Source organism: Bubalus bubalis, chromosome 5 (assembly GCF_019923935.1).
Source record: "Bubalus bubalis isolate 160015118507 breed Murrah chromosome 5, NDDB_SH_1, whole genome shotgun sequence".
Taxonomy (NCBI): Eukaryota; Metazoa; Chordata; class Mammalia; order Artiodactyla; family Bovidae; genus Bubalus; species Bubalus bubalis.
Window position 1 is genome coordinate 1703227 of NC_059161.1, and position 18470 is coordinate 1721696.

The 18470-nt window shown below is 47.3% G+C and overlaps 1 protein-coding gene and 1 long non-coding RNA gene across 8 annotated transcripts in view; both read left to right on the forward strand.

The window, feature by feature from the left end:
- The window catches only part of DDX59 (DEAD-box helicase 59), a 17276-nt gene extending 6155 nt beyond the window's left edge, over nt 1-11121 (forward strand). For 3 of the 7 annotated variants that reach the window (XM_006078432.4, XM_006078433.4, XM_006078434.4), the window contains exons 4-8: nt 1060-1149; nt 5148-5399; nt 6315-6467; nt 7017-7145; nt 10684-11121. In XM_006078432.4, coding sequence (XP_006078494.3) covers nt 1060-1149; nt 5148-5399; nt 6315-6467; nt 7017-7145; nt 10684-10947 — 888 coding nt within the window. In that variant the 3' untranslated portion in view covers nt 10948-11121. Of the gene's footprint in view, nt 1-1059; nt 1150-5147; nt 5400-6314; nt 6468-6907; nt 7146-10206; nt 10317-10683 lie in introns of those variants that run through there. The other 4 variants (XM_006078436.4, XM_025285292.3, XM_044942627.2 and 1 more) reach the window with 4 other exon arrangements.
- Nucleotides 11122-12835: 1714 nt separating this feature from the next.
- Nucleotides 12836-16659, forward strand: LOC102392422. Its single transcript, XR_006550993.2, has 2 exons — nt 12836-13840; nt 15490-16659. It is a non-coding gene; the product is annotated as an uncharacterized LOC102392422 (long non-coding RNA).
- The last annotated feature ends 1811 nt before the right edge of the window (nt 16660-18470 follow it).

Here is an 18470-nt window from a genome sequence, read left to right on the forward strand (position 1 = left end):
ATATTTATGTGTAGCGTTTGTGTGTTTATTTGGCTGTGCTGGGCGTTAGTTGTGACACGTGGCTCTTGAGTCGCAGCATGTGGACCCTTAGTTCACCATGTGGGGTCTGGCTTCCTGATGACAGATTGAACTTCGGTTCCCTGCACTTGGGAGCATGGAGTCTTAGCCACCAGACCATCAGGGAATTCCAGAAAGCCCCTATGTGGACCACAACTTCAGCTAATATACCAAACTGCTAAGAGCCTTGATGGAGAAGGCAATGGCACCCCACTCCAGTACTCTTGCCTGGAAAATCCCATGGATGGAGGAACCTGGTGGGCTGTAGTCCATGGGGTCGCTAAGAGTTGGACACAACTGAGCGACTTCACTTTCACTTTTCACTTTCATGCATTGGAGAAGGAAATGGCAACCCACTCCAGTGTTCTTGCCTGGAGAATCCCTGGGATGAGGGAGCCTGGTGGGCTTCCGTCTGTGGGGTTGCACAGACTTGGACACGACTGAAGCAACTTAGCAGCAGCAGCAGCAAGAGCCTTGAGCGACCTTGAATTCACTATCCACAGCCTCGTAATTTGGAAGTGAAGTGGCAGGCCTAGAGAGGGCAAGGAGGGTGCCCTTGTTCATGGAGCCAGATCAGGGTCAGCATGTCTGAGGTCGCCCCCATTCTGGCCCCTGCCACACCTTGGCCTCAGCCACGTGTTCTCCTCTCTGCCGTCACCTCCCTGCCCCCAGCCTCACCACCACGACGCCCTCCCCTCTCCCTGGTCGTCCCGGTGTGCTCATGCCCGCTACTCCTGTGGGTGTCAGCTTGTGTCTGAGCAGGGGCCGATATGTCCCTCCGTTTGCAGCCTGTCCTGATCACGTGAGCACGTGTTTGTTCTGTCTCTCCCTTTGTGTTGCGGCTTTGATGAGAGCAGGGGCGAAGTCTGATTCACTCATCGTTGAGTTCTGAGTACTTGCACAGGGTCTGGCATGCCTCAGCCACTCTTAAGTGTAGAATGAAGGAGTAAATGAATAAACAGATGTCATCCGACTCTAATTTGCCTTTTTTCTTTTATTCAGGTTATCATAGCAACTCCTGGGCGACTTCTGGATATAATAAAGCAGAGATCTGTAGAACTCGGCAGTATAAAAATTGTAGTAGTGGATGAAGTAAGTGGTGGTGTTTAAAAACATAATTTTATAGAAGTTATGAAAAGCACATTATAGTTATGTAATTCTGTTGTGTATTCAACCAATTTCTCCCCCAAAGGAAAACAGTTCAGGGATTTTTTTTTTTTTTTTAATTGGCGGTAGTGGTTCTTAAGCTAGTTCTTGTGTCGGTTCGGTTCAGTCACTCAGTCGTGTCTGACTCTTTGTGACCCCGTGGACTGCAGCACGCCAGGCTTCCCTGTCCATCACTAACTCCTGGAGTTCTTGCATAGACTGCAGCTAAACTGAAATTAAACCACAGCTGTCTTTTCTTAATTGGGCTTGCTCATAAACTGATGAGGTGTACTATATTCTCAGTGATAAGTTTTTAAAACATGCTGTCTGTCATTTATCTGCAAAAAAAGAATTGGTGCAAGTCATGATTAGCAGGAATTTTGGAAAGTAGCTAATGATGTTTAGTAGGAGGAGCTTTTAAAATTTTTTCTACGTGATCAGAAAATGTGGGGTGCTGGGTGCTGACCCGTGACAGCAGCCTGCCTGCCTCCGTGGCCCCAGTAATTAGCACAGCAGACGTGGGTTTGGAACCCGTGTCCCCGGCCCACGCCCCAGCTCCTCAGCACTGTGGGGCCCTGCGTCACGCACCTCAGGTTTTACGTCTATAAAACGGGACCTACCAGTGCCCGTCTCCCTAGATTGTCCCCTGAGACACGCCTGGCGTCTAGGGAATGCCCAGCACACAGGGACAGTCGGTCACCCTTGGTGACGAGTTAAGGCTCGCTGAGTGGGTGGGTGAGCGTTTCACCCGGGGAACTCTCAGGAGTGAAGTCAGATTGTCTGGGAGTGAGGGTGTCCATGCAGGTGATGCCAAGGACGGCTCCCAGAAGATGAGGCCAGGTTTGGTCTTGATTCGGGGATGCCTGCGTCCACCTCTTCCTCGATCTGCGCCCCCCACTTATCTGGACCCGAGCTCTGTCTGCCCCGGGGCTCTGCCGCGTTTAGAGTAGCCTTGTGTTCATCGTGAGCGGTTCTAGTATTCGAAGCACCTTAAATGTAGGTAGTGCTTTTAATTCTAAGAGCTTTTAAAAGTACGTTTTCCCACACTTTGCACTCTGTTAACACCCCTTCAGGGTATGTAGGAAATAGACTCGTAAGTGGAAACTGAGGTGTGGAAAGAATAAGATTTTCCGAAGTTCTGGTTGATAATGGTTTCCAAAAAATGCAGTGTAGGTGGGAACCGGTCATGAATATTGTGTATGTGTGGGTGTGTGTGTAAATGAAACAGAACTTTCATGAAACAATGTTTAGCCTTGCAACATACGATTTTCCTATTCCTATATTTTTTATTCTGTTCTATTTTAATGGCTTTGGAAAAGTGCTATTCATGGTCCATTCTACAGTTTGAAAAGCATCTGTATTCTGTGAGTAATCCATGTATTAAATGCATTAAAGACAAGTTGGAAATAGGAAAAACACCCATATTCCCCTTGAAATTACCAAATATAACCATGGAGATTTTATTTCTTTTTCATTTCCTCCTGGCCTTGAGAATTCAGACTTTATTCTGTAGACATTGGGAAACTTTAAAGGATTCTAAGCCTGCATGTGTTATAATCAGGCTCATATTCTCAACGTGCAGAATAGCCTTTAAGCAAGAAGGCTGGTTCCCAGGCGTTGGGGGTTGTTGAGGCCGGGCGGTGGCTGTAGTGGGGGGAGGAGATGGGAGGTGAGGGAGGCGGTGGGTGTCAGGTCAGGGCTGATGGGTGTTATTTTTTTATACTTTGTTTACCAGATTTTCTGCAGTGCACTTGTTAGTATTTAAAAAATAATAATAATGGTAATAATTGCATCTTACAGAGTCAGATGAAGACTAATGATTAGCTGTAGAATTTGGCACCCCGGGAGTGATTGATGACCCAGAGGAGCTGGTGTGGGGGAGGGAGGTGAGCGCTGGACTGGACAGCGGTGGGAGGGGAGGAGGCAGAGGAAAGGTGACGGGGGCTGGGCAACCCCTCCAGGAAGCTTAGGCCAGAAGAGAAATGGAAGGAGTCTGTTTCTTGTGGTCTTAATTTTTTCTGCACCAGGAGAAGCAAGGCAGATGCTGAGATGAGAGGGGCTCAGCGGGATTGCTGAGGAGCGGGGGAATGTTTACACATGCCCTGCGGGTGCATTTTCTCTCTGTCTCACAGTTAATAGAACCGAGAAGGACCATGCTGGTACTTTATACGGGCTTCCCAGGTGGCGCAGGTAAAGAATCCGCCTGCCAGTGCAGGAGACACAAGAGACCTGAGTGCCATCCGTGGGTCGGGAAGATCCCCTGCAGTAGGAAATGGCAGCGCACTCCATATTCTTGCCTGGGAGATCCCATGACAGAGGAGTCTGCCAGGCTGCAGTCCGTAGGGTCACAAAAGAGTCGGACATGACTGAGTGCACACACACACGCTATATACTTTAACTCATTGATTCTCATCACATTTCTTGGAGGTAGTTACTGTTATAATTTCATCTGTAAGAGGAAAAACTGAATTTAAAAGCTTTAAGCTGTTAATTAACTTGCTTGAGGTCATGCAGAGCCAGGATCAAACCCAGACCATCATGATTACTTCAGATTTTTTAAATGTTACAGAGTGAGAGAGATTAAAACAAGTCATCAAGCTTCAGTCTAACTGACAGCACATTAGTGGACACCAAAATGATTAAATATCTTATTTTCCAAAAGTATATAGATACCAAGGTTATATTTGAAAATCAAGGTAGCTTTAATCTTTTGTTATTTTAAAATTAAAAACCTAAACATTTTTTTCTATTTTTTCAGCAGTACATTCATTGTTATTGAAAAACCAGCAATGCAAAGGTTTATACAGAAGTGAAAGCCTCCAAATTAAATGTTTTAATTTATTTAAAATCATATTTTATTATAAATACATGTTCGTGGTAAAAAAAAAAAAAAAAAAAGTCAAACTTTGCAAAAAAAAAAAAAAAAGCCATAAAATGAATTAAATTGTACCCCTAACCCCTGCTCAGGCTTCCCTGATAGCTCAGTTGGTAAAGAATCTACCTGCAATGCAGGAAACCCCGGTTTGATTCTTGGGTCGGGAAGATCCTCTGGAGAAGGGATAGGCTACCCACTCCAGTATTCTTGGGCTTTCCTTGTGGCTCAGCTGGTAAAGAATTCGCCTGCAATGTGGGAGACCTGGGTTCGATCTCTGGGTTGGGAAGAGGCCCTGGAGAAGGGAAAGGCGACCCACTCCAGTATTCAGGCCTGGAGAACTCCATGGACTGTATTCCATGGGGTCACAAAGAGTCGGACACGACTGAGTGACTTTCAGTTTCACACCCCAGCTCATAAATCTTCTCCCCAGAGTTAGCAGTTAAGTTTCCCGAGTACATATACAAATGGGCTCATGGTGTACAGTGTTCTGTCTGTATTTTCCTTCTTTCCTTCTAGCAGTGACGCATTATCATTTAATAAAGAGCTCTCTGGTCATTTTTCATGGTAGCATAGCATTGTATTGTATGGATTTACCATAATTTATTTAACAAATCCTCTACTGATGTATGTTTAAACTCTGTGCCTTTTTTGGCCACTGTTAATGACACCATAATAAAAATCTTACTGGGATTTCTCTGGGAGTCGAGTGGTTGGGAGTCTGCCTCCCATTGTGGGGTCTCAGCTCCCATCCCTGGTCAGGGAGATAAGATCCCACCCGCTGAGGGAGTTGAGCCCGCGTGTCTCAACTAGAGAACCTAAGGGTCACAATTAAAACCTGATGCAGCCCAAAATAAGTAAATTTTGGAAATCTTTGTATATCACTGTAAACATAGTTATATAAGTTTGAAATAAATGTGTGTTTTCCCCAGTTAATCCTGTGTCTTTTGACGTTGTGGTGTATTTTTCCGTGTAAAGAGTATTTAATGTTTTACGTTCTTAACTGTGTCCGTTTTCCTCCAGGGTGCTCTGGGTTTCCGTGTAAGACTGACTTGCAGTGGTTTTATTCCAGGCTGACACCATGTTGAAGATGGGCTTTCAGCAGCAAGTGCTTGACGTTCTGGAGCAGCTGCCTCACGACTGTCAGACCGTCCTGGCGTCGGCCACGATCCCGGCCAGTGTAGAGCAGCTCGCCTGCCAGCTCCTGCGAGACCCCGTGGCGATCACCGCCGGGGAGAGGAACCTGCCCTGCCCCAGCGTGCGCCAGATCGTCCTGTGGGTGGAAGAGCCAGCCAAAAAGAAAAAACTGTTTGAAATCTTGAACGTGAGTGGGAGAGCGGTCAGCCCCGCGTTATGTGCGGTGTTGGCACCCTTCACAGCTCTGGAGACGGTGCTGTTTGGACATGGCTCTGGGGGAACCTGCTCTGGGAATTTCATCATAAACTGCTTTGCTTCCTTCAGAATTCTGTGGGGTTCAGATACATTTTTGTGAAAACATGCAGTGTAGACACAAGGTTGGTTTTCTTTTCTGTTTTATAGAACAGTATTTAAAGATCAAGGTTATTGCAGTGCTTCCCTGGCAGTCCAGGGCTTAGGACTCGTCACTCCCAATGCGGGGGACCTGAGTTCGGGCCCTGCCTGGGGAAGTAGGATCCACGTGCCACACTGAGTGGCTAAAAAAACAAACAGACTTAAAGACAAGTGCTTTTTTGGCTGTTCTTGTTCTGTCCTTGAGAAATAGAAATTTTTGACAGTAACTAGCTTAAGGGAGAAGGAAATGGCAACCCACTCCAGTGTTCTTGCCTGTAGAATCCCGGGCATGGTGGAGCCTGGTGGGCTGCCGTCTGTGGGGTCGCACAGAGTCAGACATGACTGAAGCGACTTAGCAGCAGCAGCAGCAGCTTAAGGGAGTGGTGTGTACTGGCCTAGTTACCTAAAGATACAGTGTTAAATATGGTTTGTACTGACTTATGAACAGTATTGGAAATTTTAAATTGTTCTTTAAGTTGTAAAACTCTTCGTAGTATTAACGCGGTGATGGAGAAATCTGAAGGACATACACCGTTTGGCTTCTGTTTGTGCGTATTTTAAAGAAAGCAGTCATTTGAACAGAATGTCCTTTTCCCTCCCTGACAGTGTTGATAAACCAGTGGATAACCAGCTCACACGAGTGCTTTCAGAAAAGCATCCTGTTGTAAATTATAGGAATAACCTTCAATATGTGCTGTTACTGTTTTAGGATAAGAAACTCTTTAAGCCTCCAGTGTTAGTTTTTGTGGACTGCAAGCTGGGAGCAGATCTGCTGAGCGAGGCCGTGCAGAAAATCACGGGTCTGAAGAGCACCTCTGTACACTCGGATAAGACTCAGATGGAGAGGAAGGACGTACTGAAGGTGACACCCAGCATTCTGCTTTGTTCTCTTGCCCATAAATCTGCTTTGCCTCATTTTCAAGAGGTACCATATTATCAGCTGTTTTTTTATTTTTATTTACTTACTAAAATTTTTTTCCAGCTGTTTTTAAAGCTGATCCTTTTTTTTAATGACTCTGAGAACTTCAGGCAAGGAGTGGTGTGACGTTAGTTGTCCCTCTTGCTAAGGCTTCTGTGTTTTGGGAGCAATAAACCTGTTCACTTGGAATTGTCCCCTAAACAGATTAATCATTCAGAATCTGCCATCTGTGAAATCAGGTCACTTTGGACTGGGGCAGAGAGTAGTTCACTTTTGGAAAAGGTTTGCCTGAATCAATTAATAGAAAAAATTTGGGGTGGGGGTCGGAAGGAGTGGAGGCTACCTGCATCACCTAGGTGTTCCAAGACCTTTACTTCCTGCAGAGGTGGTGCAGCCACAGTATGGAAGAAGGTGTGAGAAGAAAGGGCCTGAATGACAGAAAACCACTCACGATACGCTCTGCATAATGAGTTTTGTTGCTGTTTTGGAAAGGGGCTGCTCGAAGGAGACTATGACGTTGTGGTGAGCACAGGGGTCCTGGGAAGAGGCCTGGACTTGGTCAGTGTCAAGCTGGTTGTCAATTTCGACATGCCCTCCAGCATGGACGAGTACGTGCATCAGGTAAAAGGTTTACTCACCACCACGGTTTTGCTCATGAATTTTGTTTTTTAAAAAAGATGTTTATTTTTGGCTGTGCTGGGTCTTCGTTGCTGTTCGGGCTTCTTGCATATTGTGGTGAGCGGGGACCTCTCCCTAGTTGTGGTGAGCGGGGGCTCCTCTCTAGTAGTGGGGAGTAGGGACTGCTCCCTAGTTGCAGCGTGCAGGCTCCTCGTTGCAGGGGCTTGTCTCGTTGCAGAGCCCAGGCTCAGAGCACAGACAGGCGCAGTGGTTGGGGGGAGTGGGGACTGCTCCCTAGTTGCAGCGTGCAGCCTCCTCGTTGCAGGGGCTTGTCTCGCTGCAGAGCCCAGGCTCAGAGCACAGACGGGCGCAGTGGTTGGGGTGCAGGGCTTAGCTGCCCCATGGTGCATAGGATCTTCTCAGAGCAGGGATCGAACCTGTGTCTCCTGCAGTGGCAGCAGATTTTTTACCACCAAATCAGCAGGGAAGACCCTACTCGTGCATTTTCTTATGCAAGGCATTGTTGATACAGTCGTGAGTTGTTTTTTTAAGCAGAATATAAAACTGCATATATTTTTGCTTTTAAAATATATGTATTTAAGGACTTCCCTGGTGGTCTAGTAGTTAAGACTCCACGCTTCCACTGCAGGGGACTCCGGTCTGATCCCTGCCTGGTGTGGGGAACCAAGATCCCACCTGCTTTACCGTGCGGCCAAAGGGTAAAACGATAAATGTATATAAACTAAGTATGTTTTTTCAGAAGAACTATGTGGATGCCTGGAATGCACTAAAATTTAGTTGGGGGCTCCCCTGGTGGCTCAGTGGTTAAGAATCTGCCTGCCAATGCAAGAGACATGGGCTTGGTCCCTGGTGTGGGGAGGTCCCAGCCACCTCGGAGCAGCCAAGCCCACGCGCCACAGCTATTGAGCCTGTGCTCTGGAGCCGGGACCTGCAGCTGCTGAGCCGTGGCGCCCTAGAGGGGCACCAACAGGAGACACCATTGCAGCTAGAGCAGCCCTGCTCGCCACAACTAGAGAAAAGCCGGTGTAGCGGTGAAATAAATAAATAAAAATTTTAAAAATTAGTGGGAAAAAACAACCTGAAATGTTTGTTAGAAAAATTTAAGTGGTTAACTTTTGGTTTAGTTTTTTCTTTGTGTTTTTTGTTTTCTTCAATGAGCGTATTAAATGGCCTTTATAAGGAGAAAAAGAGGGCTTTATTTAAAAGGTTGTTTTAAGTTGCTACATGTGGCCAAAACAAAGTTGATCTGTTGAAGTGTCTGTGTTTCAGGAATCGTGTCTTCCGTCGCCTCTCCATGTCCCTGTTTGCTCTAGACCTTCCCCTCTCGGGGTCTGTCCCCTCCCTTTGCTCCAGAGATAAGCGCCTCTCCTCCTTCCGGCAGGAACAGAGCCTCTCTCAGCGCTGTGTTATCTCGCTGGCCGCTGCCTCCTTCCTTCCCGGCGTCACTTGCAGCCTCTTGGAGTGAAGTCTTCCGCTGCTGTTCTTAGAACCACCTCTGAGTGTCGCGTTTGCGGGGCTCACCCACTGAAACGCCCGAGCGCCTTCACTGCGCCGCCGCTTTATTCCCCCAAGACTTCATCATCTGGCCGTCTGCCCGCCCTCCCTCCCTTTTTGTCCACACCGCCTCATTTCCCTGTGCCTCAGAGACTTGGTTATTCCACAGGGCTGACTGTTCAAGTGACTGAAGCTCATGTTCTTCCAGACTTTCAGTTTGATAATTTTGTGGATAGAAATGTGTCTGGAATGTTAAAATACTCGAGAAGCTTCTTAAACAAGTGTGCTGGTTGTAACTACGTACTCTTCTCTCCCTCATCCAGGTCAGCCTCGTGGCTGGCAGTTACCGTGGGCACCGCTGTGACGCTGTGTGTGTGTGTGCGTGTGTGTGTGTGTGTGCGTGTGTGTGTGTGTGTGCGTGTGTGTGTGTGTGTGTATGTGTGTGTGTGTGTGTGTGTGTGCGCGCGTGCGCGTTTTCAGGCTCTTCTCCCTCGTAGGTTATCACACGATGTTGAGTAGCAGTCCCTGTGCTGTGCAGTGGGTCCTTGTTTTCCTGTTTTATGGGCATTAGTGTGTATCTGTTAATCCCAATCTGCTAATTTATCCGTCATCCCACTCCCCTTCCCCTTTAGTAACCACACGCTTGTTTTCTGTTAGTTTCTTTCTGTTTTGGACTTAAATTCATTTGTATCTTTTTTTTAGGTTCCACACATGAGTGATCTCACACGGTGTTTGTCTTCCTCTGACTCTCCTCACTTAGTGTGATCATTTCTAGTTGGGTCCATGTTGTTACAGATGGCATTGTTTGATTCTCTTTCATGGCTGAGGAGTATTCCATGGGGCTTCCCCGGTGGCTCAGTGGTAAAGAATCCAGCTGCCAATGCAGGAGATGTGGGTTCAATCCCTGGGTCGGGAAGATCCCTGGAGGAGGCATGGCAACCCACTCCAGTATTCTTGCCTGGAGAACCCCATGGACAGAGGAGCCTGGCGGGCTGCCGTCCACGGGGCTGCAGAGAGTCGGACATGACTGAGCGACTGAACAGCAGCATGCGCGTGTGCCGCGTCTGCACCAGGCCTCCTCCCTTTGTTAGTGAAGGAGTCTTTGCCGTCTTGCCTTCTCACCGCTCACCCGAGGTGCCTTCATCTAGTGTTAATATGTACTGAGTGCCTAGCCTAAGGCCAGGCACTGTTCTGAGCACTTTAAAGGCTTTTCTTGTTGAATCTGGCTCGTTCTGTTTTTTTGTGGTTGCATGGGAGTGTATTACATGGATGTCCTGTCGTTTGTTTAACAAATCCCTTGCTGCTGGATGACCAGATGTTTCCAGCGCGGTGGTGGTAAACACCCAGGCACTCAGCTGCCGGGGCCTCTCCTGCAAATACATCTGTAAGAGAAATTCCTAGTGGGAGGAACAATCGATTCATTTAAATAATCTGAATATACTTCATTTTCAATTAAGGAGCAGAAATGGACAAGGATTGTGTCTTTCTCTCCCTTTTGAAGAGTTTCTCAGTATATTTGGAGACATGTCAGTTTTCTTCCTTATCATAGGTCTCCACAAATTTGTGTGTGTTTAGTTCTGTCAGAAGGAGAAATAACTTCATGCAAAAGTGGATTTGCTTCAACCTCAGACCTCAAGGCATCTAAGTGCCGTGAAGAAGGTAGTCCTTTCACCCCTCATCGTAGTAGCTTTCGAAAAGTTTTTACCATAACTCATTCGCAGTGAGAAGCATCTTTGTGTTCTTACTCCTGCATGTACATACACACACACACACACACACGCACGCGTGACTGAAGCACACGTTTCACGGACAGTCCTCCTCCTGGTTCTCTCTTCTGTGTGGGCTGCGCCAGTGGCGGCCCCTAAATCGATGTCGCAGGTGCACCGGGAGGGCCGACCCAGCAGATGCCACCCGCACAAATACCCATCATAGTGAAGCCTCTTCAAACGCTGCTCTTCAGTTTCTTTCAAGAGACGTGAGGATTTCGTGTGAGCATTTTGAAAATGTCCTTTGCATTTCATTTCAGATTGGAAGAGTGGGGCGATTAGGTCAACATGGAACAGCGATCACGTTCATCAATAACAACTCGAAAAGACTCTTCTGGGACATTGCAAAACGTGTGAAACCCACAGGGTCCCTTCTCCCCCCACAGCTGTTAAATTCCCCTTACCTTCACGACCAGAAGAGAAAGGAACAGCAGAAAGACAGACAGACACAGGACGATCTGGTTACGGGGGCCAATCTTATGGACATTATTAGAAAGCACGATAGAAGTAATGCTCAGAAGTGACTTGTTATGCCACCTTGAATCATTTTATTGTGTATCATCAGTGAAACTCCTGTACACTGTTACTGTGTGGGTTGGTAAAAACATGGACATGAAACAAAAAATTAACACGATGTAAAAAGTTTTAATAATTAAGTTTATACAGCCATATTGTATTTATTTACCTTTTTAATTTTCCTAAATTAAAAACATCAGAAAGTGAATTACTAAATAAAATTTTTTTCTCTCTGGGAAAAGTCCTTTTTTTTTTTTTCCAATCAGTATTGCTCCTAGCTATCGTTAGAAGCAGAAACCTGCATGGCCTGACTCAGATGGTGATTCTTCTGTTTCGTATCCATTGTGTGCGTGCGTGTTGGCACCTGGATTATTGTTGAATCAATGCATGTTAGGGAAAAGTAAATGACAAAAAATGGAAAAACTGGTCAGCACTCCTTAAAAGAAACGTAAGATATCTGTTTTCTCTCTCAGTTTTCCTTTCGGCTGGGTAAACAAACTTTCATTTAACGTGGGCTGCTTAGCAAAATGGGCTTCCCAGGTGGCACTAGGGGTAAAGAACCTGCCTGCCAGTGCAGGAGACATAGGACACGCGGGTGCAATCCCTGGGTTGGAAAGATCCCCTGGAGGAGGAAACGGCAACCCACTCCAGTATTCTTCCCTGGAGAATCTGTGGATAGAGGTCTACAGTCCATGGGGTCACAAACAGTAGGACACGACCAAAGGGACTTGGAAGGCATGCACGCTTATTGAAATAATGAGTTACGTGAATGCTGCTTTGCAATGTTTAGTTTTATGTTAATGCTATTTTGCTAGTTTAGTTGACTTATTTAAAAAATTTAAAAATGTATCAGTGTACTCCACACACATTCCCTGAGCTCACACTCTGTTCTGGACACGTGTTCAGTACTCAGGACACAGGGGCATTGTCCCTGCCCTCAGTGTGCAGGCTGCATCATAAACCAGCCTTAGAGTCTGGGTAATTGAAGGAAGCCAAGGCGTGGCGGCCCTCCTCCGGGGCTGAGCTCTTCCACCTCTTGGTGGCACCCTGTTGAACACGAGGCCTCCAGGGTTGGCCCATCTAGGGCCAGGCGTTCAAATCCCTCAGCTGATGATTTTAAACTCCAGGAGGAAGGATGGAGTTTTGCTCTGATCCATCAGCACTTCGTTGCTTTGAGAACCGTTATATCTGCATAGTTGGGTCAGTGAGACGGTGTGTTACGGAAAGGCTGGCGTTTAGGCTTTGTATCCTCCGCATCCTCCTGGGCGTGAGAGTGACGAGTAGAAAGCCTAGTATCTGTCGTCTCCACCCAAGGCGAGCAGTGGGGTCACAGTCTCCCCAGAGTGTGCCAGCCCTCAGGATGCCCCCTCGCCCCAGCCCTCTGTGTCTGCCCACTTAAGGGAGCACGGCCCGTCTCCAGGCTCCACGCAGAGGGGCAGTGAGCACGAGTGTGCACTCCTAGGAGGCCACGTCCACGCTTCGATGATGATCGCAAAAGGAAGGGCAGCTTTTCACGAGGCTCAGACTTGTTGGCAGAGGGAAGCAGTGTGGTCAGAAAAGCAAGGCAGCTTTGCAAACCTTCTCTGCAGGAGGCCCGCTGGGCCACACCACCACCTCGCTGGGCAGCCTAGCACGTGGGCGCGTGGCTTCTGCAACGCCTCTGTTAAGCTTCCTGCAGCCACGTGCCCTGTCCGCTTTCTCAGGTTCAGCTTCCATATCGCGTGGGGCACGTGGAACTCCTTTTTTGAAGGCGGCAGGTGGAGGATACAGTGGAGAGGAGGAGCCCTGACTCACAGGCTCGCCTGTGCAGAGCTGGGAGTAGGGGGCTGAGGAGGGGGCGGAGGGAGGCCCCGGCCACCTCCCGCCCCCCCGCACCACCTCTGATCCTCCTTCAGTTCACCGGATTCCCCGAATCTCAGCCTCTCACTCCTTGAGATATCAGCTTACCCCCTCCTCGCACCTTCCTCCCTCCTGTTGGGGGCAGGCGGCTGCGAGGCAGTCCTTCCAGACCATTGTTTTCAACGGTCCCAGGGGTGATCGTAATTTTTCCTAATTAAAGATGTTATTTTTCTTAAAAGGCTACCATCTCTCATTTCATGGAAGAAAGAAGATGAACTATAGAAGAAGAAAGGACATATACACTCTGAATGAGAGCTGGCGCCCCCAAGAAGGGGCGGATGGCAACCTTACACCGCAGAGCCGTGTGATCAAACTTTAAGTCATAGATGTTTGTGACAAATTATTATACAGCTTGAAATGTTAATGAACTGGGATAACTGGTCATATGTGGTCTCAGATGTTTGTTTTGCCCTTCCGCTAATTGTGATCTATGACCGGGATACCAAATTCACTTCTCAATTGCTTTATTGCCAGATGGGAAGCAAACACCTCTTGTGTTTAGACACCTTAATGAAATCTAAGTGTCTTTTAGACTCTGCGGTATGCAGTGCTGTTTTTCATAAGATACTTTCAATGCCATTCTATTCATATTTCTAATACCAAGAATATTTTTAAATCAAAACTTTTTTCTAGTAATAGACCACATTTTTAAAATCAGAATTTCTTTCCCCCCAAAACCCAAGCTTGTATGTGTGTGTGTGGTTTTCATAACATCTTTATGAAGAACATCACCACATACTTAAACTATGACTCACACTGATGAATTTAATAAATCTAACTGGGCTCCATGAACTGTCATATTTTCCGATCAAACAGTACAGTTCTCTGTCGGCAGGCTGAATATTATCCAGGTTGTGCCCTTCTGTGTAATTAATATCAACAGTCCTTATTGCCTTGCTGTATTTTCTGCTCCCCACGAACAGCACAAAAGTGGCTCCATAATCTGGGTAGGTGTGAAACCGGAGGCAGCAGGACATTCGAGGTGACTGCTGGCGGCCGCAGGTAAGCTGACTCCGCAGAGACGGGCCTCTTCTCTCCCAGAGTGACCCCAGAGGCTCTGGGGGCCCCGCCAGTGACAGTCAGGGAAGCACACTCTCCTGTTCTGCGGGTGTGGGGACCTATTTTATAACAGCACATGTGCTGTTTGTTATTGGACAGAATCACCAGTAAAGTCAGGATCGGGCGAATGTTTACTTCTTGAGTGTTGACGGTCGTTTATAAAATGTTTGCAAACAATGATTTTAAGCGGAATGTAGCTTTCTGAAAAATTTGCATATCCTTTTTCATACTTCGTCTTAGAAAGATAAAAACTTGGCAAAGCCTTTTGCAAATATTTTTTCCATTAGAGAAAATGAATAACTAACTCTGATCTTGAGCTTTACTCAGCTGTGAGATAAGAAGTTTTGCTTTAAATTTCCCTGAGGTCTTACCTAACCTATGTGTTCTATGCTTCCTGCTTTTATATCGCCCCTTGCCTGGAATATACTTCAGGATCCTATAGGGCGGGGGAGTCTGGAGGAAACTCGATTGGCCAGAAGTTGATCACTATTGAAGCCTGGTGCTGGGGACATGAAGTTCACTGTGGTTTGGTCTGTATTTCATGAGTTTGAAATACTGTATTCTATAATAAAACTATGTGAATGCATAAACCCTCCGATCCTGCCCTTCGATTTCTGCAGTAGTTGCCTTTGTTGTTCAGTCGCCCAGTTGTGTCCAACTCTTTGGGACAGATCTGTGTCGTAGTTATAGATCTGTAATTCTCCACTGAGTCTTGGCTCAAATTTGACTTGTCTAGAGCCAAACTGGGGCTTCCCAGGTGGTGCTTGTGGTAAAGAACCCACCTGCCAACACAAAGATTCGGGTTTGATCCCTGGGTCGGGAAGATCCCCTGGAGGAGGAAATAGCAATCCACTCCAGCATTTTTGCCTAGAGAATCCCATGGACAGAGGAGCCTATCGGGCTACAGTCCATGGGGTCACACAGAGTCGGACACAACTGAAGCGATTTAGCACACACAGGGCCAAACTGACAACCTTTCTTATGAAATCCTCTTTCCAATTTGCCTGTCGCCTGTGGTGTGGCTGCTTCCTGTGCTCCAGGTCCAGGGAGAGTCATCCAGACAGAACTGTGGCTGCCTAGGGGAGTTTGGGATTAGCTGCTGCAAAGTAACCTGTACGTAGAGAGAGTGGATAAACAAGGTCCTCCTGCACAGCACAGGGAACTGTATTCAACGTCCAGTGATAAAGCATATTGGAAAAAAGTGCATGCATGTGTATTGTGTACATGTGCAAAAGATTGTACACATATGCATAATTGAGGCACTTTGCGGCACAGCAGTAATTAACACAACATTGTAAATCAGCTATACTTCAATTTTAAAAAAATCAGGGAGTCGTCATCAGCTCCTTTCTCTCTCTAGTCTCTGAATCAGCTCAGTCACCAAGTCCTTCTATTTTTTCATTCAAAATGTCTACATTCACGTGCTGCCTGGAAGCCAGGGGAAGCCATCACCTCAAGTCTAATTCTCCTAGCTGCTTCTGAACCGGATGAGCTCATTCTAGGAACCCTGTCTCTCTGGAGCTGTGCAGTTGGGAGCAGGAGGAGGTTTTCAGAGGATAACTGCATGACTTCCCTGATGCTTCCTTGTACAGGAACTCACAGCTCCCTGCTGACGGCAGACCTGAGGCTTGTCTGGCATCCCTTCTCCAACTGAATCCATGGGACAGCGGTCACCGCACTGCCCCCAGCCCCGACCAGGACCGCACTGCCCACCGCTGCTATGAGAGGAGACATGCCTTGTCGCATCCAGGGACACGGCTCAGCCCCCCAAAACGGCAGCCAGCCGTCAGGAATGCGTGTGTCGTGGGTGGTGCTCTCACCGCCCAGCACAGCTAGAGGAGAGCCAAGAATCTGCTAACGGAAGGACAGTTTCACATTTTGTTTTTTTTTCTGTTTTCATGCCTGGTGATATTTACTTTGGGATCATAGAGGATGGTAAACGGTTGGAATTGGGAAATAATGACAAAGTGATTCTGAAACCAGGCAGCATCTTAGAGTTGACAAAGCTGCTGCCATGTGAGTTAGGCAACAGGGTGCATTTAATTAAATGTGGTGCTTTGGGAAGGAAATTACGATGTCAGGGTTTTTAAGACGTTTCCCACAGAGTAGTTTATGACTTTTACAAATGCAAAAATATAAAAGATGCAGAAAATTCCTAACTGAAAATAACGTTTCACATATATGCACGACAGAGGATGAGATGGCTGGGTGGCATCACCGACTCAGACATGAGTTTGGGTAAACTCCGTGAGCTGGTGATGGAAAGGGAGGCCTGGCGTGCTGCGATTCATGGGGTCACAAAGAGTCGGACAGGACTGAGCGACTGAACTGAACTGAACTGATGTGTAAAAAAAGAGGAAGTATGTTTGGAAGAATAGTAATAAGGCAAACATGCAGCCTATAAGGAGAGAGCTGCAAGATTTCCACTACACGCCCTTTTAAAATAATGCACAACACGGGAGAGGAATCCGACAAACACATGTACACGTATAACTGACTTTGCTGCACGGCAAAAAGTAACACAACACTGTAAATCAACTACACTCCCCAAATAAAAATTTTTAAAAAGAAATACAAACTACTAGATACAAAATAAAAAATGTATTAATACAAGGAAGTAATGTTATAGCATATGGAATATAGCCAATATTTTATAATAGCTTTACATAGAGCATAATCTGTAAAATACTGAATCGCTATGTTGTACACTTGAAACTAACATAATACTGTAGATTAACTATATTGAATTAAAAAAAATAGTGTTCAAAAAAATAATGCAGACTTCATATTTATTTATGGATAAATGATGACTAAATTTCCTTGTAATTCTGTTAGATTTGGGGGTGGAGGGGGAGTGTGGAGTAAGTGTGTTTGTAAGGTTGGGGGTGCCAGGAGCCGGTAAGGCGGAGCCCAGGACACAGGCATCAGCCCAGGGCCCCAGACCCGCAGGGATCAAAGCTGCACTGACGGATGGCCAGTGGTGGGGGTGAGGGAGGTGCCTGCGGAGAGCAGGGGTGGGGAGCAGAGAAAGGGAAGCCCCCTCACTGCCTTATTTCTCAGGGAAAACCTCTCCCCTGCTAGAAGGGGAAGCAGAAAGGAGACTTTCGCAGGGCGGAGGGCGACAGCAGGAATGGAAGCCTGGCGTTGAGAGAACGCTGGTCTGTCCGTGTGGACTCCACCTCCCCTCCCCGCACCTCCAGGGAGCAGGGTGGGGGGCAGGCAGGAGCACCGCCCTCAGCCGCTCCCACCACCCTGCGGGCGGACCCTTGCCATCCTGACGACCCCGCCCTGGCACCTGTCACACAGACAGTGCCCTGAGCCCATTGTGCCCTCGGGGAGGAAGGTGAGGAAGGATTATCAGGTGCCACGTTCCAGGAAAGGGCCAGATTAATAAAGACGCCACCAGCTCAGGGAAACAGCAGAAACCAGGCTAATGGAATTCAGTCTCAACGCTGGAAGGTCAGGCGTTGGGGCAGAATCCTTAATACGTTTAAATGGAGCTTTAACAGGGAGACCGCTGAGCTTGGTGAGGCAGGAACCTGGGGGCAAGATCATAACGTCATCCAGAGTCTAGCTGCCCACGGGGCTTCCCTCCAGGCCAGAGGGGTCCTGGGTCCTTGAGGTACGGTCGCCTCTCACGTCTCATTGAGAATCCGGGGTATAATGCTGGGCTTGCAGCTACTCAGAAACGGAGTCTTATGTTACAGAGCAACAGAAGAAATGAGCGGGGCAGTTGGCCCGCAGCTCTGAACCTGGTGTAGTATTTCTCAAAGGCATTCCACCCTCTTCCCCAACTGGGCACAGAGAGAATCTCTCCCCTTTGGCTCATGTGTCGCGAGTTTCGAAGACGTCCCTGCGATTCCTCCCACTGGTTCCCTCCCTCTTTTGCTGACTCGGTTCTTCTTTTGCAACAGAGTTCCTAAATTAATTGCAGGGAGAAAGCCAGGGATTTGAACCGAGAAAAAGCATATGGAATGAATTTTGAAATTAGCATTGACTGAGCAGAGTCAGGTACATATGAGCTGCGAGCAGGCTACAACTTCGTGAAATCAGAAGCAGCCTCAAACTACAGACCTGTCATCAGCAGGACCAATTAAAGCCCAGACACACGAGAAGAGAGGCCACGGAGTGTGTGGCCAGAGATCGGAGCTGCAGGACTGTGCCCCCTTCGTCCAGCTAGAATGCCGTTATCCCATGACTGATTCTGAACCCACGTCATAAGGTCCTGCTCTCTTGTCTCTACGTGCAGTGAGAGAGAGGGTGCTTCTCCCCCTGCCCTGTCCAATACGGTGGCTCTCGGGCACTGAGGATGTGGCCGGTCCTGTGAGTGCAGGATACACACTTGGATGTCTGAGAACATAGAATCTCTCACTAATCATTTTGATATTGTCTGTCAATGGATAAATGGGTAAAGAAGCCCACGATGTATATATATGTGTATACACAATGGAATATTACTCAGCCATAAAAAAGAATGAAATTCTGCCATTTTCAGCACAGATGGGCTTGTAAGGCACTGTGCTAAGTCAGACAGAAAAAAGACAAACGCCATATAGTATCACGTACATGTAGA